Source organism: Pavona decussata, unplaced genomic scaffold (assembly GCF_977016875.1).
Source record: "Pavona decussata unplaced genomic scaffold, jaPavDecu1.1 SCAFFOLD_48, whole genome shotgun sequence".
Classification (NCBI taxonomy): domain Eukaryota; kingdom Metazoa; phylum Cnidaria; class Anthozoa; order Scleractinia; family Agariciidae; genus Pavona; species Pavona decussata.
In genome coordinates, this window is record NW_028145470.1 from 1,740,478 (window position 1) to 1,763,143 (window position 22,666).

The following is a 22,666-nucleotide window of genomic DNA, read 5'->3' on the forward strand; positions in this document are numbered from 1 at the left end:
GTTCCTTAACTATATTCCTGGCAGAAATATTTCCATTGTATATAAAAGGTGTATTTATATCACGGATATATCACAGTTGTATGCCGTTGCTGTGCCTTGTGTAACTTAGAAATCCATTGTAAATGCAAGATTTTTTTGGCTTAACTACAGTTATGGTTTGATCGATAGGAACTGCATGAAAATCGAAAATCTCTAGCTCTCTAGAGCACAAAGAGTTTATTGGCCTCTTCACTTTAATTTATTAGTAAGAAAAGTTTCACGGAGCTCGAACAGGCTCCCGATCCCGAGTAGGGTATAGAGAGTCCTTTTGTCTCCTTGGGAGCCTGTTCACAGGCTACTACCCACCCCTCCCTGCCCCACCCCTCCATCGTGTAGCACTGAAAAAATTATGGGATTGTTGATGAGAATGTGACCAGTCAGTTGATGCTTTCGCTCTGCTATTTTTGTTTTCAAACAAATTCCTTTCTTTAAACAAAGGTGATTTAAAATATTCACGGTATTGTGTACCCTGGACCTATTGAAAAATGCCCTTAAGTTAATTACCTTAAATTCAAACATTCCAGAACAAACTCCTATCAGCTTAAAAAATCACAAGTTTTGTCCTGGTATTTGTTTCGTAAATTAATTCAGTATTTTTGATCAAGTTCAACGGCTTTCAAACATTCTTTTTAACGGACACATGCAGTGATTTGTTGTCTACAAGACTTAAAATATAAGCGAAGTAATATTCTCTATTTGAAGATTGCGGAAAAAATATTTATGCTTCAATTAACATTGCAAGCGTCTGTAATTTAACCTTTTATTCTTGGTCGTCCATGCATGTATTATAAGCGTCCATTTTTTCCACTATAACACCGTTTGAAAAAAAAGTGAATACTCTCGCAGGGATTAAAATTTCTTTGTGCACCATATGTAATTAATTACATCATTTTTGTAGCTTATATTAAGACAGCTTGCAAATATCTTAAGTCGTTCTTTGAATGTTTATTTAATGCACACGAGAACGTGGAACTATTAAACGATCCTGCGTGCAAATATTCTGATATATTTCATGACCTCATGAACTTTATTTACTGCTTAGAGCTGACACGCGGAATGACATGCAGACTGTAGGCGACAGGTCTCACGGGATTTGCAAACAGCCAATGAAATCGGGCGAAAGTGACGTGCTATGCTAAAATGGGTTCAGGTGAAATTAACATACTAGAGTACCTTGATCATTTGCATTGCAAGTCTGGAGTTGACCTTCATTCGTTTTTGAAGCGAAGGGAGAAAAAAAGACAAGATGGCATCTGGTGGCATGGTCCTAATCAAATATCTGTTGTTCTTCTTCAACTTCATTTTCTGGGTGAGTACAAATTGCCTGTCGTGACCGCTTTGCGTGGAAAGTTATGAAACGATGTTGTATATTGCTGTTTTGCATGGCGCATAAATTTTGTCTTCAGTTGTGGTTTGTAGTCTCCTTATCGCGGGAAATGTGTTTGTGCATGTAGCTCGCTGATGAAAATCGAGGTTTTTCATAGCATTTTTACGCGTGGTTTTGCTCAGTGTATAGCCATGAATTGATATTTTGCGTTGACACGAAAGAGGAAAGTTTTCTGTCGCCCCATACGTACTATGCCAGGCCGTCGCGACCCTTTCGAGGAGTTGTACGATTATTTACTTATATCAACTTGTACATGTACCTACGCGCTATTTTTATAGGAAGTTCTACATTTTGGCCTTTATAGTTTTAAAAGGAGACTGTATTAAATCCATTAGTTGAAAGTAAACCGAAATATCATTTAGACATGCAAATTTCGCTTCTTTTGCGGGCTACAACCAAACAAGTTAATTTGGACGCCGTTTATCTAACAATTTACGCTTGGTTGGTTTAAGCTGCCACATTGAACCCGTCTGCTAACTTAATTTTCACTTTTTTAGCACAAATGAACCCCTGAAAGTTACTTTTACAGGGAAATGAAAGAAGAGCAGTGAATTATCGATGTAGAGGAGTGTAAAATGATACTAATACAAAGCACGAATTAAGAAGCGAACTATTCTTGATACTATACCTAGATGCACGGTTCGTGATTTCCGAGAAACGAGACGAAAGAATTTGAGGTTTAAAAAAGACTTTAAACATGCATGCTTGTGTTTAGGTTTTACCAAAAAAATATTTTAATTTTCGAATTATCCTGTGACGGAAATATTGATATATGCAAATTTAACGGACGAACGAATATTTTGTTGCGACTTCGATTTTGTATTAGAGATAAGCAGGCTTTCAATGAATTTTTTGCCAATAATATTTGGGGTTTATTATTCAATATCCGGCTTAGAAATCTTAACATTCAGAGTTTTTTTTTTGTCTGTATCAAGCATTAAATCAAACTTCCTTCCCGCTCCTAACTTAAATACGAAATTCCTTCAAGCCAATTAACTCCAAACATAAGTTTTCACACCAAAATTTATCTTGTCAAACAAAACTGATACTATTCAAAGTCTCGATGGTTGAAAATTATCAACCGTGCTTCCATGGAAACAAAAAGCACTTGCTCAAGCATTTACTTGTCCTGGTGAAAAACCCCACACCCCCTCCCCTCCACTCTCTCCTCCCCCCCCCCCCTGTCTCTCCCGGATATAGCCCACTCTCCTTTTATCCTTGCTCCAGTAATGTAAGTAATTTTATAGAACAAAGTACAATTTTAATTGAAAATTAGGAAAGTATAATTTTATGCATGTGGAGTGCAGAACAATATATTACTGTTCAATGTTTTGCTCTACCAACAGCCAGTAGCCTCTACCACAACAATTTCTCACAAAAACAATCCATACAATGCACTCTGCGCCTCACATATGAATGAGCCCTCTTCCCCTTTGTGCTTTGTTTTGTGATAAAAGGATAAAACTAAAATCTTGCCCATAATCATAGTCTTTTTATTCCAAACAAAGTGCAAACCAGCAGATAAAACTTTCGAGCAAGTCTCCTGAAGGAATTTGACAAGGCCACATGCAAAAACTCATGGCAAAAGTTGACAGCCTGTGAAGGGAGATCGTTCTGAACTGTTATACCACAGGCAAATAAAAGAAAGTAGAGTAGAGTCAACAAATAATTTATGTTGTATCAGGGGTTCATTATTTAGGGCGCATGTCAGGTACTGGGCAAATCGACCGTCTGCAGCCTTTGACTTTGCCCAGCTGCTTAAACACCTCAACCAACCTTTCTAATAGAAGACCGCTACCGTCTTTAACCCAACTGTTCAAAATCTTAATGAAACCCCTGTTGTATATGAATTTTGTGTTCAATTTTTAGATGACACATTTTTATAGGATAACAGAAAATCATATAAAATTTCTGGAGCAGAAATTTTTGTTATACAAATGTCATAAATTTTGCCCCGTCAAAATCTTTATTATAACATCTGACATTAGTAATAATTATTATGCTAACCCTCTGTTATGTTTTGAAATGTTTATTTGCTTTGTAATATTGTGTTCAGTCATTTCAATGTGTTTTGATTCCTTACAAGCATCTGAGTTGCTATAGAGTTGGCAACAAAATTGAATAAATTTTTTTAAATTAACCCATTTTTTATCTTGGGGATCGATGGATATACATGTAATATTGGATGCACTATAACTTATTCCTTGCTGAAGCCTTGGATCTTAAATTGTACAGAAAGAAAACTTTAGAAAACATGTTCATTTTTTGATGATGATTTTGTTTTATCATTATGTTTATATTTTTAGTGTTAGGCATGAAAATGTATAAAATGACAGATCAGTACATGTAACACTCTTACCTAGAAAAACTAAAAGTAAAACAGGTATGGTGTTATATACTAGGGTTTCATCCAGTGTCAAATGTTAAAATAACTAATCCGTAAGATTAGGCAGTACTACAGGAAAGCAAGTATTTCCCAAAGAAGCTCCACTGAAATAGTCACACAGGTTTTAGTTTGTGATCTTGATTTAAAATTTGGCTTTTTTAATCTTTAAAAATTTGGGAGGAGGGGGGTGATAAAATAAATAAGTAAATTAATAAATATGCCCATAATTTTTCTTAAGTTAGAACCTTCATCTGCAGAATATAAAAAACTTACCATGCGAAAGTTCTCCTTAAGGAAGCTTTCATTTGAATGGTTTCAGTTAGGGATTGTATCGACAGACTCAAAGTTAGAAACATCTTGTACAGCATATAAACAGCACCACAGAAAAGTACTGCTCAGTAGCTTTCATTTGAATGGTCACACTTTAGGATTTCATCCACACACTCAAAAGTTAGAATCACCTTGTGCAGCATAATAAACAGCACCACAGGAAAGTACTGCTCATGCAGTAGCTTTCGTTTGAATGGTCACACTTTAGGATTTCATCAGCAGACTCAAAACTTAGAAACACCTTGTACAGCATAATAAACAGCACCACAGGAAAGTACTGCTCATTAGCTTTCGTTTGAATGGTCACACTTTAGGATTTCATCCACAGACCGGGAAGATAGAACTACCTTGTAGAGCATAATAAAAAGCACAACAGGAAAGTACTGCTCAGTAGCTTTCATTTGAATGGTCACACTTTAGGATTTTATCCACAGACTTCAAAGATAGAACCACCTTGTAAGATTTTCTTCAAGTATATGGTAATTTGGAAAAATAGTTTGTACTTCCGAACTGGCTTTTAATAAAAATCTGTTGTGAATTATCTTTTCAGGTCTCCGGTATTGCTTTGATTGCCATTGGTGCATACATAAAATTGAAGTATGGAGAGTTCATTCAAATCAGTGACAGCAGTCTGACGACAGGTCCAGTTTTTCTGATCGTCATCGGTGTTATTGTCAGCATCGTCGGCTTCTTAGGTTGCTGCGGTGCATACAAGGAAAACTACTGCATGGTTACGACGGTGAGTTTTTCAGTCCTACTGCAGAACCAAATCATCCCCATGAACTTACAAGCAGATTTTATTTTTTTGTTAGTTTGAGTTTACCTAAACTAGCAATAATCAAAGATTAGGGAGTGCTTTCAATGATCTCAATCCCATGTCATTCGCCCCTGCAAAATCTGCTGGGGATGCCAGAAAACACGTCCCAAGAATCTATTTGTTCATTGATCGACTGTCCCATACAATCTTGACTCCAGTCTGTATAAGGAGTACATTCTTTCTCGTCGAATGCAATTTATCATTATACTTCTCACAAAATAGGCCACTTGTCCAATTCTAATCTGCTTGCCTCCAAGAATTATCTCATTGCAAAACACGGTGTGATTTTCTTTGTTCGTTTTATTATTTGCACTAATTGAACTGTGGTCTGTTTCAGTTTGCTGTGTTGTTGGCAATCATTTTCATCCTGGAAATTGCAGCTGGTGCGCTAGCATACGCCTACAGAGGAAAAGTAAGTTGTTGAAAGTGCATAATTTTTGGTCAAATTATGGCTCACAAAATATGCAATCATCATGTAGCTCCTTTTTCAATGGAACGCAGCAAATTATTATGTTCTTGTGCAACTTTAAGGTACAAAATAACAAAAGCAAAGGATGATTTTAGCTAGCAGACATTTCCATATTATTTTGTGTAATGTGTAGATAACTTGTTGATGAGCAAACCTTAAAAGGAAGCATAGAGCATAGGTGCCGGTTATGAGAAATTGAGAAGGAGACATACATGTAAGGGAAATGTTAACGAGGAGAAAACCAAGTCAACATACTTTATATTGGTCAGCCCCCTGGCAGCTTCCATACTGATCTCTTGGTGGAAAAGTTTCATAGTTATCGTCATTATCATCATCATCATCATCATCATCATCATCATCATCATCATCAGTCATCATTATTATGATCAGTCATCATCGTCATTATCATTATCATCAGTCATCATCATCATTATCTTTATTATCGGTCATCATCATTATCATCAGTCATCATCATTATTATCATCGTCATTATCGTCATCATCATTATCATCAGTCATCATCATTATTATCATCGTCATTATTGTCATCATCATTATCATCAGTCATCATTGTCATTATCATTACCATCAGTCATCATCATTATCATCAGTCATCATCTTCATTATCATTATCATCAGCCATCATCGGTATCATCAGTCATCATCGTCATTATCATCATTATCAGTCATCGTCATTATCATCATCATCATTATCAGTCATCATCAACACTATCAGTATGTTGTGATCACCATCAATGAGTAAGCGTCATCATTGTCATTCATTTCTCGCAGTGGAGAATTAGGTTACATATTCCTTGTTTCCATTCTGTTCTGTCTGCGGCAGCAAATGCAGGCACTCGGGTTTTTAAACCCAACCATCTAAGCTCCTAATTCCCATTGTCTTTCTCTACATTTCATGGGAACAATCCCTTTTTTCTTTATCATTCAAGGGTCCAAGTGAGTCAGCTACTCAAAAGAGGAACTGAGGCCTTATTGATGTGTTTTGTTTGCATTATAAATAATATTTGTAATGTATTGTAAAATATATTGATTTAGTTTATTACCCAAGTTTGTTGTTGATTTAATTTATATTTATTTGAATGTGCCTGTTTCCTTTGTCTTTTTAGCTTGAGGGTAGTGCTAAAGAGGGACTAACAAAAGGTGTGAAGAATTATTCTAAAAATGAGGCTTACAGGAAGGCAATAAACAAAGTCCAAGACATGGTATGTTCATCATCTGCAGCAGAAACTCCAGTTAACATATGTGTAGTTCTAAGAACTCTTACAAAATGAGCTCTGATATAACAAGTCATGCATTTCACAAATTATTTTTGTTAAACTTGCATTTATCTTGAAAAGTTCTATGTGATCAATTAAAACAAAAAGCAAATTTATTTATACACAGTTAGATTTAAAGCTAGAAGCTTGTGGATCTGTGTAATCAAACTGAAATATTTGAAACAAACAGAACAGAAACTCCTTTAGAATCCAACGGAGTTGCTTACCAGTTGGCTGTTTACAAAGAGTGGTTGAGGATAATTTTGAACAGAAGACTACCATGAAACAAATCCGTCTAGTGGTCACAGAAGGGACTCGAACCTGGGGCCTCCAGATTGCGCGTCCGCGCCTCTAACTACTCGGCCACACGTACTACCTCAATTATGTCTCTGTTGGAACGGATAAGTGATTCACTACATGCAAAAAACAAATTACAGCTTTTATGTTACATGAGTACTAGTGTATGAAAATGTTTTGATATATGCACATACCTCACGCACATTAAGGGGGTTAGTGACTTTACAAATATTTTTTTTGGTTTGAAAATGTTAATCCGCTTGACAGTTTATTACACAGTAATGAATCAAGTGTGTCTTCAGACAAAGTGGGTGTGCCTTCAGAGAAAGTTATTCACTGATGATTAAGAGGGTTTACACAGCAAATATAAACCAAGTGTGTCTTCAGAGAAAGTGATGATTGATAGGGCTAAATAAAATACACATTAATAAATCAAGTGTGTCTAGCATAAGGGAATGCATCAGGGGCACCCAATGGGAGTTTTCTCTCAGATCCTTTGAAACGCTATTTTAGGCTATCTGGAGTGCCTTTAAAGCTCTGTAGATTCGTTTAAGCTGCGCTATAATATTTTTATCTGTTCAGTCATTCTAGGGGAACTTGAGTCTTTTCAAAATTACTAGGGCATTTTTGTCCATTTCCCAAAAAACTTAGGTCTTATTTCCTTTCCGAAAATCTTAGCTGATCTTTCTTCGGTATCCGAAACGACATTTTTATCAATCCGAAAACACCAGGCCTTAAATTTCCCATATCACGAAAGTTATTATTAGAAAATTATTTTTAGAAAATTGTAGGGGATTAAGGGCCTTCCGAACAAATAATTTACCGAAACAATCCGTTGGGTGCCCCTGATGCATGGGGGGTAAGACCACAGGTGGAACTGCAGGCTGAAAGAGTCAACTGGTGCTCTCCCATATTAACCTCAATATCATTATGCTAAACTCTTGTTAATGTTTCAAGTTTAAATCAGATCCTTATGAAACTTAGAAACGCCGTGCATGCTAACTGCAAGTTGTGTTATTGTTTTGCAGTTTGATTGCTGTGGAGTAGGTGACAAGGGGTACCAGTTATACTTGCAGAATAATGCATCAGCTGCTCCTTTCCCAAAATCTTGTTGTAACAATACTGCAGCATGCCCTGGCACCGTCGGTGAAGCCAAAAATGCGAGCTCCTCAGTGTTCAAGTCCAAAGTGAGCATTAATAATAATTATTGCAATGTGCAGTTGCAGAAAAAATCCTTTGCACTTCTACATTCTAAAAATCGAATAATATTATGATATTCTCCTTCACCCATTTCCTCTTTGTGTCTATATTTAGGGATGTTTGACAGAATTTGAAAAATACCTCAAAGATCACCTAATTATTGTTGGAGGAGTTGGTATTGGTATTGCCTTTATTCAGGTTTGTCGAATTTTTGTCCGTTATATATGACATTAATACATGTAGGTCTACAGAGCAGCAGGCAAGTTAACAGTTAAAAAAGACGGTGTCATCTATTTTTAGTGTCGCTTTGAATAGCCAAAAAACCTTTTTGTTTCAATGGAATCATTAAAATCATGGTTGAGTTTTGTTAACAATAACCCTACCAGTGCACAGAAACTACTGTTAATTATGTATGGCTGTGGATAGCTAGGATGCAAGTGGATTGCAACTTGAAAAAATTGGCCAACTTTTTCAGGTTCTTCCTCTGTGTTTTAGAGAAGTTGCTGAAAATTGATTATATTTTGTTCTTTGTGGGAGAAAACCTTAATATTTCCATTACAGTGTTGTAAGAACAATTTCATGTTACAAAACAGGCCATTTCTTTGTCAAATATTTGAGCAGATTTGACCAAAATACAGCAAAATCGCCGTTACAGTGCCCCTTGAAGACAAAATAATGACAACTGTTACAGCTCTTCTGTCATCTTCAATTTTAAATAGTATTCATTAATTATTCTATTAGTTTTTTCTCATTAGCATGTCTATATGTACTTAATAATGTTTAGTCAACTTTGTACTTTACAAAAAAAGCAAAAGTTTGCAAATGTACAATATCATATGTGCCATCTTTGGAAATTTTATAGCAAAGAAATAAACGATGAATCAAATCTCTTTATTATTGTGGCATAGTTTAAGTGCAAAAGTTTGTGCTTTGTTTATAATGGCAAGTTTTATCAAATATGGTACTTAGCAAAAAAAATAATGATTATTTGTATGTTGTGGGCTTGGTACATGTTTCAACTCCCGTATGAGTTTTAAGTGTCAAATTGTGATGCATTTTGACTGATCACAGGCTAGTGAAAGGATTAAATTATTATAAGACCATCTTTTTAGATTGACTAACTCAACACTTAACCGCCGACCGGTTAGCTCAGTTGATTGAGCATCGGACTACCGTGCGTGTGGCCGTGGGTTCAAACCCCGGCCGGACCAACACTCAGGGTCTTTAAATAACTGAGGAGAAAGTGCTGCCTTTGTAATGACAGCTGCAAATGGTTAGACTTTCTAGTCTTCTCGGATAAGGACGATAAACCATAGCCCCCGTCTCACAGCACTTCAATGTTCATAACCCTAGCCCTGTGGGACGTTAAAGAACCCAGACACTAATCGCAAAGAGTAGGGCATGGAGTTCCCGGTGTGCTGGTCTGGTCTTTGTGCTGTTTCATGATTTCATGGGTTGGGTGGGTAGGATGAGGTTGCTAATGGACATATGCTGATGTAAACCGCATTTGAATATATATGAATAGAAAATGCGGTATATAAATGCATTATCATTAACACTGTTGCTTTTTTTCTTTTCCAGTTGATCGGCATCATTTTTGCTTGCTGCCTCATGCGATCCATCAAGAAAGAGTATGAAGTGATGTAACGACCTGCTAGCTGGCCAATCAGCAGCTGTAATGGCAGCAGATAATTATTTATCCTTGCATGTATCTCTCGTTTAATAATTTAGTTAAGGAAGTGTGAATGGGTCTTAGACTATTTAATGAAAATTGTTGCAATCCTTTTCTTTCTAAAGTTATTTGCAAGTTTGTTAGGTGTGGCATCAGAAGAGCATTGAGTTGAGTTCTGTTGAAGTAGGGAGGGTGGCACACCACTCTGCCAGCGCTCTTGTTATTCATGTTGTTTGGTATGTTGTACAGTCAAATCTCTAGTTTTGCAATGCAAAAGCTGATGTTTTTTCCTCTCTAATACTGTCTTGAGAAGAAGTGTTTTAGAATCACTTTTCCCCTTGTGATTTTGAAGACTGAACTTGTATCAGTCCCTTCCATACTTCAATTCTTTTTGGTATGTTGGGGAAAGATGGGGCAGACCTAGGAAGCAGAGAGGACAGCAAGGCTACAGAATGCAAGCGGCTTTAGTGGTCTGAATTTCCAACCTAGCAGGAAGTAGGCGAAAAAAAGAGAATGTGTTGCTAATCGTCAGATGATATTTTGTAAAATGAAAATAGTGCATAGTGTGTGAACCACCATGAAGGGGTGTGAACTGGAATGGGTACAGTAAGGAAGGGGGGGGGGTGCAGTTCAGTCCCCACCCCTCCCCCACTATCTCCCGTTTTGATAGACACCTGTGTAAGATGGCTGTATGATGCTGCTCCTTGATTGCTCTTTATGTTTCGTTCTCTATAGTGGATATCTCATTCTCAAACTCATTAATAATTCAAAAGCCTAAGACAGAGGAAATCATGCACCGTGACGTGTTTGGATATCTGATGAAAAACTCCTCGTTTTTGCATCCTTAATTTCTCCTTCAAAATCAGTTTGTTTGAGAAGTTATATCAAACACTCGTCACAGTGTTTCATCACAGTATCAAAAACCTCGAAGTTCGTCAAAAATACTCCGCTACGCGTCGTATTTTCAACTCTCTTCTCGGTGTTTGATATGTGATGAAACACTGTGTCTCGTGTTTGATATATTACATGAACAGTGTGTTTGTATTTTGTATCTGTTTTCTTCAAGGGTGTTGGAGGAGTGTATGATATCCATGCTGCTTGCAAACTTCAAGAAAGAAAGGGGTTGCTAATTAATCCTCTGTCATTTGCAGTTTTGCTGTTTCTTTAATACTGGGTTGGGAGAAAGTAGTGATCCATTACAGTGCATACAAGTTCTGACCATAAAGTAATTGGATCCTTTCTACTAAGACTAAGATGTGCTTAGTGTTCAATTTTTTTGTGAATTATAAAATAACGGTTCAGGTTTTGTGCAGAATCGTGAGAAGGTTAACCCTTTTTAAAAGCTGATCAGCATCAAATTTCTCCTTGTAATATCAATGCTTATTCAACCCCTGAGGTTATGAGAATTAATGATATGATCACCTAAGGTGAATTTTTTTTTTGGTATTTTAATAACTTCTCCCCAGTACTTTTATAACAAAAGTATAGGGACAAGATAGAAGAATTTGTTCTTTGGTATTAGAGGTTAAAGGGTTAAGGCTGATTTGTATCTCCTTCAACTATATACTTGTCATTTATTCCGCTTCCGCCCTTGATAGGTGCATAATGACTCCAAGCGTAAGGTTATACAACACCTGATTGGATTGACTTTTCCTGCAGTTTTATGCTGAAGCATTTATTCCTCTTTTTGCATCTTGTTGATCCTTGTTTTGGTTGATTGTTAAGTTCGTTTTAAATGGTGATTTGTAGTCATCAAAATATCCTTGCTAACTTAAATTCTTGCAAGCGTTCAATAAATCTGTAGTTAAAATGCATTGTCACCGAGTCTTAGATGTGCTCTTGTCAGTAGTGACTTTCACCCCCCCCCCCCACCCCCCACTCCCTGAGGTGTTGGGGTAGAGCGTCTAGATGTCTAGACTTCTAGAAGTCTAGAACGGGCACCTTGGTTCAAATGTCCAGATGGGTCCAGTTGATTAACGCCCGATTAAGCTAATCCTAGGTTAACGTAAAGTTTGGTTCCCGTTTAATTATTAATCAATAACCGTTTTTCGAAAGGATCTTTTACCCTTCAATTTTGACGTATACTTTTCTTTACCTTTAGCTTAAAATCAACTTTAAAAAACTTTTAACTAGCGAGATGAAAACCTCGGTTAACTTTTAATCGGGGATTAGCATTAATCGGGTTTAGGACAACCGGGCCCAGAACTTTCTGGTAAATGGTAAACAAGTCCGGCTTTACAGTTAATACGATGGTTCTGTCTTCGTGGCTCGTGAAAAATAACGCCATATCGGAATATCGTGCACGCCTATGGAAGGAATCGTTCAATGAGAAAGAAGCTGAAATATTTCAGATTAATAAATCCGAGTCTTCTTATTTTGAGTTTTTTTTTTTTTATATATATATATATTATTTAAACAATATTTTGTTTCGACGTTTACTCTAAAGGCAAAAAAAAGTGCTCATCGAGAGAGCTAACGCCGTTTATTAAAAACTGGATCATTGTATAATGCAATTCCAGGGATTTGATTGGCTTAGCGCCCATGGTATATGAGCCATTATACCATGCCCGAGAAATAGCTATCTTCTGGTTGTTCTTGCTAACTCGGCGCTTCGCGCCTGGTTGGCTATCTATCATCTCATAGCCAACATGCGCGCGTGGAATAATTGTTAATTACACTTATTGAAAAAAACATCTCGGTCAACAAGAAATGGCTAAACACAGCTAAACAGCTAAAAAAAATCATCAATAACTTGAAATTGTCAGTCAGCGAAGTGATGCACAAGTTAGACATTTGACGGTATGAAATAGACAGCGGAGAATAAGGTAGTTTTCCAGGTTTTTGTTGAATGAATGGTAAAATTGTAAGATTTATACCATGGAATATTGCAATGGGCAACGAAGTTACTTTATAAAGAAACTGTGGTGCTGGCTCGGTGGGGGAAGTGGGAACGAATATTTTGTTTTATCAAGTAAGTTGATAAAGTAATTTAAAACAACCGTAAAAAGATTGAAGAGCTGACGTTTCTGAGCGTTAGCTCTTGGTCAGAGCCAATCACGTGGTGGCCATGTTGTGCTTTGAATAAGATTCGGAAGGGAGATTCGCTCCCCTCTCCTGTAAGGCTCCTGATTTCAGCTGTATTGTCCTTGAAGGGAGGGGTTCACAGTTCTGCGCATGTCCATGTCATTCAGATTGTTAAGCACTTGGGTCGAGAATGTTTTTCGCCTTTGCTCGCTATGACCCAAGCCTGTTTAATTTAATTCGTTGTTTATGGACTTTATGAACCATTCGGAAGGGAATAAGTAACTCGGGTTGTAATTTTTTCATATGATTGCGTTATATATTTCGCATGCAAATAATTGTAAACACGTCAACCGTGGAATAAATCCTACGGGTCAACGCTAAATTCAACATCGACAATATGAGTACAATCCACTAGCATTTTCTGTGAATTTTGGTCATCAGTCATTTTTCTTGGACTAATTATAGAATGTGATTACTGAAGTACATGTGACTGGGATTTTTAAGGGCATGAAGTTCATAAGAAAGAGAAAACAAGATTTAGATTCATGCACATGCGCTGAAATATGGGCCCCTCCCTACAAGATGCACCAACGTGCATGCGCAGTAAGGAGCACGGGACCCCAGTCCATTGCAGTCCACTGCATTGGCGGTCTTTGGGCACATGCTTACATTGAAATTAACGAGAGCTAAGTAATTAATAAGGCCAATAAAACGTAAAATGAAAGCTTTAGAAGATAAAAAAAATGTAACAGCAGTAATCAGTGCCATCGTTCAATTTGACGATGGTGGAAGTAATTTTATTACTTTCACGCATCTTTCATTACAAATAAAAATAAACTGTGACCAGAACCTGTAACAGAAATTCGAGTAATATTGAAAAACCACACAATAAGGAAAAATTGTTTAATATATAAAAGGACAGCAGATTCATTTAGATTTGTTTCTGTTTATCTGTTTGCAGCACAATATTTTTAGTCTAAGTGTCGAACTGAGTGGAGTGCAATTTGGTCTGAAATCATACGCGTGATTTCAAAATCGAACAAGCGCAGCGCGAGTTCGATTTGAAATCACAAGTATGATTTCAGACCAAAATTGCACGACATGAAGTTCAATTACCACTTTACAGCCTGCGTGGCCGGCGTAATCGGGGGAGGGGAAGGGGGGAGTTAGGGAGGCGAGAAAAAATGAGGGGGATTACGCCGGCCACGCAGGCTACCACTTTATTACACCCATTTTGAAATCATACTGATTTTTTTTGTCAATATTAATAATTTTTTGGAAAAGGGGAAATTTGGGGAACAGAAATTGCAAAATTCCCCCAAAATGACTTTTTTTGCCCTTTATTTTTCTGCAATCTGATTAGCAAAAGCAGGTAAGTCATGAAATTTGATTGGTTGTTATTATTTCATATTTATTTTCAAGGGCAAAAAAAAGGATGCGATTTAGAGGGGAAAATGGTGCGATTCGTGAATAAATCACACTGTTGAGAACCAATCAGATTGCAAGGAACACGAGTGATTTCAAAATGGGTGTAATAAATTAATTCATTAATTAGCTGATAAATTGCTGCTTAAATGATCAAAGGAAAACCGACATTTTTGCTGTTGCGGAAGCTTTGACATTAACGAGTTAATACTTTGACTTCAACCTCTGTCATTTGGGGTTTTTATTGGTCAAAACCGAGCCAATCACTAAGCTTTCTCTTTGTAGATGGGACTGAAACAGCGAATGCAACAACTCGACGCATCATTTTGTTTCTCTTGGAACGTACTGCCAAATTTCTCTAACGCTGAACTATAAAGTAAGTGGAATTCTTTTCTGTCAGTAATGTCTTCCACTTTTTCGACATCCTTTCTTGGAAAGATCCCAAACACTGAACCAATTTTTGTTTATTTCTTTTTCTTTCTTTTGATAGCACACGGTCGCTAAGTTCACTGCTACAAAGGAACGCTCGACAAAGGTATTTGCAAATCTTGCGTTCAATAATGTATTATTACCAGTGTTATAACCACTGAACATTAATGCTTTTATATTCATTCTATTGTATAATTTGTTTTGAGTGCACAAAGGAAATGAGTACATGAGAACTTGATCGAAAATCATATGTTGAAAGAAATACTCGAAAATATTGCGGAGGAGAACAGCCGAGTATCAGCGTATCTTCCTTTTCGTAAGACGTTCACAGACAAAAATTATTTAAAGTTTACTCTCTGGTCCTATCATGAATAAGCACTGCTAGCCAGCAATGCTAAGATCGTTACGTTAGCAATCGTAAGATTCGAACTGAACAGTCAACGTCTGAGGAAAAATAGTTGAAACTAGACACTATGCTGAGTTAATAATGATACAGATGTAAAACTAGAGTAGGAAGATCGAAGAAAATTTTGCTCTCCGGGCATTATTAGAAAGAAAAAGGAAAATTTACTAATTTCATTTCCATAGCTCAACTGATTTGCCCCGATCTGAGCGCGGCACATCTCTTTCTATAAAAGATAAATAGCAAAATAGTGAAACAAAGCTATCGTAAAATCTTTCAAGTAGCGCTAGAATTTGACGGTTCTATGAAAATCCAGAAAACGCTAGCAAACCTCGCAAAGCAACAGCTTCTTGAAGGTAGCGTCCCCAAACATAACCTGCTTGTTAACCATATCCTTAGATCAAATAGAGAAGGTACGCGCAACAAAAGCCCTCCTCGGAGGTTGAACGGAAAAAAGGAACAATTTTTTTCCCGTTCAGCTCCCGAGGAAGGTTTTTGTTGTAAATCGAAATATCAGGCTAGTTTGTTAAGCATATTTCAGTTTTTTCTAGCCATTGTGTCTATTTTTCGCCACCTCCGCCGCAAGGATCACTCTGTCATCTATATTTTGCCTATTCGAGCGACACCATGACAGTACATGAAAAAGGCTGTCCTGTATTAAAATCCGAAAGCAAAAAAACAAGGGAGGGGGGGGGGGGGTGGGTCCTTTCGAAATTTTAAGGTGATCCTTATTTAGTTTATGTACTACAGTTGAATCTCTTTATTTCGGACACCAAGGGGACAGGAATAAGTGTCCGTATTATAGAGGTGTCCGTATTAGAGAGGTAGTCTTTATATGAATTTCGGTCTCTCGGGGACCAAGTGAACTGTCCGTAATAGAGAGGTGTCCGTATTATAGAGGTGTCCGTATATAAAGGAGAAGTTCGACTGTAAAAGAATTAAGAGGGAATGAATGAAAATTAGTCTGAACCTCATCAAACTGTGACAATCACTGTCAACGGAGATCCCCGTCTCTCCTCACGTATCTTCGCGCGACTAGCGAAACGCGCGCGTGGGTTTTATTTGGGCTCGATTATTGGTATATTGGTAGTGTAGCAAATGTACTGCTGCGAGCTTAATCTTGATACACATTTTACCTTTTATGCTAATAATATATTCCATATAGTAAGAGCTTTACTAAAATAAATCTACCGATTAATCTGATATTATAGAAAAATAAACCATAGTAGGCGCATGTACGCATTGGGAATCTTTTTTGTTTTCGTTCCAGGTGACATTTTGTGACGACAACCCTTTGAAATCGTTTGGAAACTGAAAGAGGATGTTTCATCACCGAAGAGACACACCAGGATATTTTCCTATGACGTCTTCTTCACAATGGTCAGGTAGTTAAAGAATTAATTAAAAAAATATATTGTTTTGTTTCGTCAACACTTCCAATAGGAATGAAAACAGGAAAGGCGTAGACATTGCTTGCGTCGAGTTGTCTTTTTATGCGCCGAAAAGAGTGACCAACGAACGACGAAGAGTGACCGACGAGCGACGAAGAGTGACCGATGAGTGACGAAGAGTGACCGACGAGCGACGAAGAGTGACCGACGAACGACGAAGAGTGTCCGACGAGCGACGAAGTCGCGTACGAAAACGGTCTTTGCCGAAGAAAGTCAAGAGACAGCGTTGCACAATTAAAATGACTTCGCTAAGAAAAGTACGTCGCTGTCACAAACATCACAAAAGGGTGAAACATTGGAGTATGTATAATAGGAACCCAAAAAGCCGGTTCTACGAACATTCGTTGGTTGGTGATGTTGTGTCATGCCCGACATCTTTAATGCAAGATTCGTTATTTTCGCGCATTGTTTTGACGGAAAGGAACTTTAATTCCTTAGTCCTAGCCTGAATAAACAGGCGTCGTTTTTCGGTGCTATCACTGGAAAATGACGTCTGTTTGCTCCGGATATTAGGCCCGGTTTAAGTCGAACTTTACAAGTCATGACAAGTTCCAACCCTAATGCAATTAGCAAAAGCGATGACTTTGGCTCATTTACGTCAAGTTCGGTGTTTAAACCGATCCTCAACAGTGACCAATATAGACCAGCGTCCTATTTCTCCTTATAATATTAGTACATGAACAAACATACTGGTTATGAGAATAAAGAAAATGATCAGCAACGGTGAAATTCTTGATTTTTAAACAAATTCTCTTCATCAATATCATAAGAAGGATGGTGAAAAAACAGTGAGGAATATCAGAGTGATGGTGTTTGGGATTAAAGGGTTAACCCTTTAAGCCCTAACAGTGATCAGCATCAAATTTCTCCTTGTAATATCATTGCTTATTCAACTCCTGAGGTCATGAGAATTTTGGAAATGATCACCCAAAGTGAATTTTCATGTACTCTGCTATCCCAGGGTACCTCAGGAGCACTCTAGCTGAACTCGCAATCAACGAGCCCGTTGACGAATCAGGAGACACTGAGCCTGCAAAAGTCGCTGAGCAGCGGACTGAAGCAAAGCGTGAGAAGGAAAGGACTTGTTACCCCGGACAATATCAGGTAAACATTACCGCGAGATATTAATTTCCGTCCCGGTACAGGAAAATGATTTTTACTTTCTCTCATATTTTTCGGTTCAATACCCTAAAAGGTACCACAATACCTCTGGGGGATGTCATTTTAGATTTTAGCACCATAAGGTGTACCAAACCACGAACCCCTTAAAGGTCCGACGATCACCTCCGTCACTTTTATACGGGAGTCTCCCTCCCCCCCCCCCCCCCCCCTTCCCGGGCGGGTAAACACAAACGTTTTAGTTGTAATTAAAATGAAGCTTTCCTTTTAAAATTTGCAGTCAAACCGGATGGGTGGTCCGACGAGCCCAGGCTTTCCACGCAAAGATACGCCGGCTCACATCTACGACAAGACTCGGAGGATGAAAAGTACGTACTCAAACGCTAGGTCACGCAAGTTTGAGCATACTGTCACACCTGGCGGAATATACACTATTGCAAGTTGCTGTGTAGCTTCCTGCAAAGACGTTCTTTGGCTCGTCACGTCACGCAGTCTTCCCCACGTGGATTGGAATGCGTGACGTGACGAGCCACAGAATGTCTGCATAGGAGGCTAGCAGTTGTGTGAAGTGCATACAATTTTTTAACAGCCAATCAAGCCCAGGAGTGACTTACAGTTGAAGCTGGTTTGTTTTCTAAATCGCCTGCCAAAGTGAAATCTTTTGTCTGTCGTTTGTGAGAAATTGAGTCGGAAGGTTTCGTTGTTTCAAACCCCGCATATGTTATTATGTTATTATGTTATTATGCCACCCTTCGTCACCCCTTCCCCCTCCTCCCCTCCCATCTGTCTCCAAATGAAATGCCTGGCTTAACAATAGAAAAAATGCTTAGCCTCAACAAAACATGAGCTGAAACCATGATCAAAAAGGCTCTAAAGAGAGACCCAAGAAGATCCATAGTAAGTCAGTGGATAATATACGACCCTTTTTGCTTTGGCTAATCTCAAATTAAGAAGTAAATAGATCAGACATAATTATGTCTTGATGTCAGATAGATTGTCTGATTGTAGATGAAAGATGAGTGAAAAATCCTTGCAGTAGTTTTAAGCAATTTGAATGATTGCAAAATAATCCTGAAATTCTTCAGCCTTGATCGGGTCTCGGAAGTTATAAACACGTTTCTGAGCGCTTTTTTTTTTCACAGATGCTTTTCACCATGAGGTTGCTGAAAGTTTTATTCCAGAAGACGAAACTAATACTGAACTGGATAAAGGTACAGGTAAACAGAAGCGTTTACGGAAACAGAGGCCAAAACAGAAACAAAGAGAAGAAGAAAGGAACGAATGCAAGGTCAGGAAAACACGCAGGATGGTTTTTGTTTTAACTAAGTGTCGTGAGCCGAGACCTATAATTAATTACTTTTACCAATCACAACACACAAAACGACGCAATGATGGACCAATCAGAAGCCAAAGCAAATTTATTTCAAGCGCGGGAAAACGCGACTACCGCACGCGAAAAAGTTACGATTGGGTTTGGTTTTGCTTCCCATTGGCTGAGAAAGTGGCGCGTGTTTTGCTGACCAATCACAGAGCGTAGTTATGTAAAACCAAAGCAAACACGAAATTATTTTCGACTCTCAACTGAAAATGTCTCTATTGTCCAATGTTGTACAACGTTTTCTTCCTTTTCTACTCAGAAGAAGGTTGAATCACGATCTTAAAGACAACAAAAGAAGCAACGACAAATAGCTTTTGAGGAATTGATTATTTAATACCGACACTGATCCACTTAAAAGTATAGTCCACCATTCATTTAGTCGATGGAAAAAGGTTGGACCTAACGAACATGCGCAATGCGTTACACAGGTAAAATATCGTACAAGTATTCGCGCGCACCCTTTGTTCGCCCAATAGACAAGAGAAACATGGACTTTTACTACGATTTTGTACCTCAGTAGCGACAGACCTAATTACCTTGTTTTTCTTCACGCAGGCTCCAAGGCGCAAGATCAGTGTTGGGGAAACCGATGCTCCGGCCATCAGTAAGTTTTTTTAAATGCAAATATATGAAACATATATTTTTGGAACTGTGAATGCAAGATCAATTAGAAGAAAGATCCTCGCAGTAACGTTTTTTCTTTATATTTTTGCAAAGCAAACTTCCTTTGTTGAGAAGATGGTTTGAGCGAAGCTTGGTCAACACATTTGCGCTCTCCACCCTAACCAAGCCGTCTTTTCGCAAATGATGAAGTTCTGTTAATAGAGATATTTAGCATCGCGTTTACGTGAAACGGCAAACATCACCTTACCGTTTCACGTTTCAGGTAAAATAGCGTGAACCTTTTGACTTTAGCTAATTTTGTGAGTTTTGATTAAGCTGTTTTGCGACTCACTATGGTGAGTTCATGAAGAAAAGTGCGGTAAGGAGTGGTTGAGTTATGAAGGATTTTTAACCATGAAACTTAATTTGCTCTATTATGACTTGCTGGAAAAATTATTCGGGTACTTGTTTCCAACAATTAACTGCTTATATGTATAAGAAAACAGGAAGAAATACTTACGTAGTTCTCACGTAGACGGCAAACGCGAAATAGCCTGTTTTCACGTAGAAACGGCAACCGGCAATCCCAAAAAATGGCGGGAAAATCGTGGTCATGTGGTCACTTTTGCCTTCGCGTTTCACGTATACGCGATGCTAAACCTCTCTATCAACTGCATACGTAGAATGCATACAAGGCGTTTCCGCGAACTTTCCGCGACGGTTTTGTCCGTTTTTCGTTGTTTGACCGCGCGGAAATTGGGACGAGAACAAAATTTCCCAATATTTGCGAGGTTAAACAGCGAAAATGCACAAAATCCGTCGCGAAAATGCTTTGTACTCAGCCTACTGCATACGTTTAACAGTCTAATTTCTTAAAATTATTATTTGTTGTAGATAATTTGACCGAGAAGAAGAAGTCAATTTGAGGAAAACTTTCGAAAGTTTGAAGCTGCCAACGTGCCCTTGGACTGGGGCTATTACTCGTCTGTAATCAACTTCCTTATGATTTCCTTGTGTTGTGTTATTGTTGTCAAGTTTTTGTTATATAATTTGTGTTATATTAATGATACGTTATAAGTTATGTTCTTAATTAATAATGTTAATAGGAATGAATGGAGTCCAATTTGGTCTGTAATCATACCGTAATGCGTTTAACAAAATCGGACGACCGCATAGCCAGTCTGTAATCAGTCGTATGATTACAGACTGAATTGGGCGACTCAAATTCCTGTTACCAATCAATCATAACCATTACAATTTCCGAGAACAAATGGCGGTGACAAATAAACAAAATCAATTCTGTTACACTAGTTTTATTTACGAAATACGCCGGTCAAGTGCAATGCTGTCCAATTACTTAGGTATGACGCTTACACTGTCCTATTAATGCTCGAATCTTGGTTGCTGATAGTCAATCAGATTCGACAATTTTGTTATAGTTATGACTAATTACGTTTTCTTACGCTATGTTATGTTATATTATGTTCTATTATATTATCAATAAATAAATTTGAATTATAATTTGTCTTATATTATGATACGTTATCAATGACCATGATAATGTTATTTTATGTGATATCTGCTGACTTGAACCTTAGTTCATTAAAACTTTTTTTACTGGGTTTACTACCAAGGCAGTTTTAATAATATTCTACAAGTGTTCTAACTCCTGGTTGAGCTAACCAACAGCATTCTGCCCTCCTTAGTTTAAATACGTATAAGGCTGGCCAGAAAATGAATGTCCGTGCTTCTATAAAGCTTTATACTATAACAAAGCTGTATGTAGATCTTTCCCCTTCTGCATTTTACGTTGCTTACTTGAGTTAGAGCGTTTTTCAATTGAATGTCGACAGTAATTGCGCGTTGGCTTTGGTTTTGCTTTATTACGCTCTGTGATTGGTTAGAAAAACTCGCGCCACTTCTCAACCAATGAGATGTAAAACTAAAACCAATCGTGCCTCGCTTGCACGTGTTTTCCCGCGCTTGGCACCGGTTACACGTATTAGCTTTGAACTCTGATTGGTTCATTGCGCTATTTACGTCTGTTGCTATTGGCCAGAGTAATTACTTTGGTTATGGTTTTACGACACTCAATTGAAAACCTCTCTAAGACTTAAAACTGACACAATTGCGCATACAGTGCTATTGTTTATGTATTTTGTAACTGTTGATATAAGGTGCAATATTTTTAAACTTGAAACTCAAGTTTACAGGAAACAAACGAACAGTGGCTTACTCTTGCATTACCATAGCCATACCGACAAACGATACAAGGTGTCTTTAGTGAAAACAATGTTACATCGCGCGTACGCTCTATGTTCCACAACAGAAGCTTTCAATTTAGAATGTAACAAATTGCGCTCAATTTTCAGTCGCCTAGATTATCCTAGGGCTCTCATAGATTCCATCATTAGTGATTTTCTTCGTAATGTATCGGAACAGGCAGCGGAAGAGAAGCCTGAAGGCGGTCGCAAGATCAGAATTATCCTTCCTTTTAAGGATCAAGTAGCTGCCAATGCGGTTCGCAGGCAATTTAACGACCTAAGTAATAAGATTGGCCCCATATTGCAGCCAGTTTTTGTTAGTAGGAAATTAGAACATGATCTTAAGCCTAGGGAAGTTAAGCCGTCGATTGTGAATCAGCAATGCGTTGTTTACTATTTTGCATGTGATCTGTGCGATGCAGATTATGTCGGCTATACAGCCAGACACCTTTTTCAACGCGTTGCTGAGCACAAGAACTCGGCAATTGGCAAACATTTTCTTGAAGCTCACGGGAGCAAACACCTATTGAATCAGGGCCATTTTAACGTCTTGAGAAAGTGTCAGAGCAAATTTGATTGTTTGGTATTTGAAATGCTGTACATCAAGAAACTTAAGCCTTGCTTGAACACTCAAACGGACTCTATACGTGCGAAACTTTTTGTTTAACCGGTAGCATTTTTCAATGCTACTATTTTA

At 37.9% G+C, this 22,666-nt stretch overlaps 2 protein-coding genes across 4 annotated transcripts; both read left to right on the plus strand.

The window, feature by feature from the left end:
* The first annotated feature begins 1,186 nt into the window (after window positions 1-1,186).
* On the plus strand, window positions 1,187-11,687 carry LOC146481702 (CD151 antigen-like). The gene is made up of 7 exons (XM_085107945.1): window positions 1,187-1,348; window positions 4,693-4,881; window positions 5,297-5,371; window positions 6,555-6,650; window positions 8,030-8,188; window positions 8,316-8,399; window positions 9,783-11,687. Exons 1-7 carry the CDS (start codon window positions 1,286-1,288, stop codon window positions 9,846-9,848), a joined length of 732 nt encoding a protein of 243 aa, XP_084964071.1. The 5' UTR covers window positions 1,187-1,285; the 3' UTR covers window positions 9,849-11,687.
* A 2,397-nt stretch (window positions 11,688-14,084) lies between these two features.
* LOC146481703 (uncharacterized) lies at window positions 14,085-21,891 on the plus strand. 3 transcript variants are annotated; one of them, XM_085107604.1, is made up of 8 exons: window positions 14,088-14,698; window positions 14,813-14,857; window positions 16,425-16,539; window positions 17,567-17,709; window positions 18,005-18,092; window positions 18,867-19,012; window positions 19,658-19,706; window positions 20,600-21,891. In XM_085107604.1, exons 3-8 carry the CDS (start codon window positions 16,476-16,478, stop codon window positions 20,629-20,631), a joined length of 522 nt encoding a protein of 173 aa, XP_084963730.1. In that variant the 5' UTR covers window positions 14,088-14,698; window positions 14,813-14,857; window positions 16,425-16,475; the 3' UTR covers window positions 20,632-21,891. The 3 variants fall into 3 exon arrangements, with proteins under 3 accessions (XP_084963731.1, XP_084963730.1, XP_084963729.1); XM_085107605.1 differs by having other exon boundaries at window positions 14,085-14,857; window positions 18,867-18,941; XM_085107603.1 differs by having other exon boundaries at window positions 14,089-14,857.
* The last annotated feature ends 775 nt before the right edge of the window (window positions 21,892-22,666 follow it).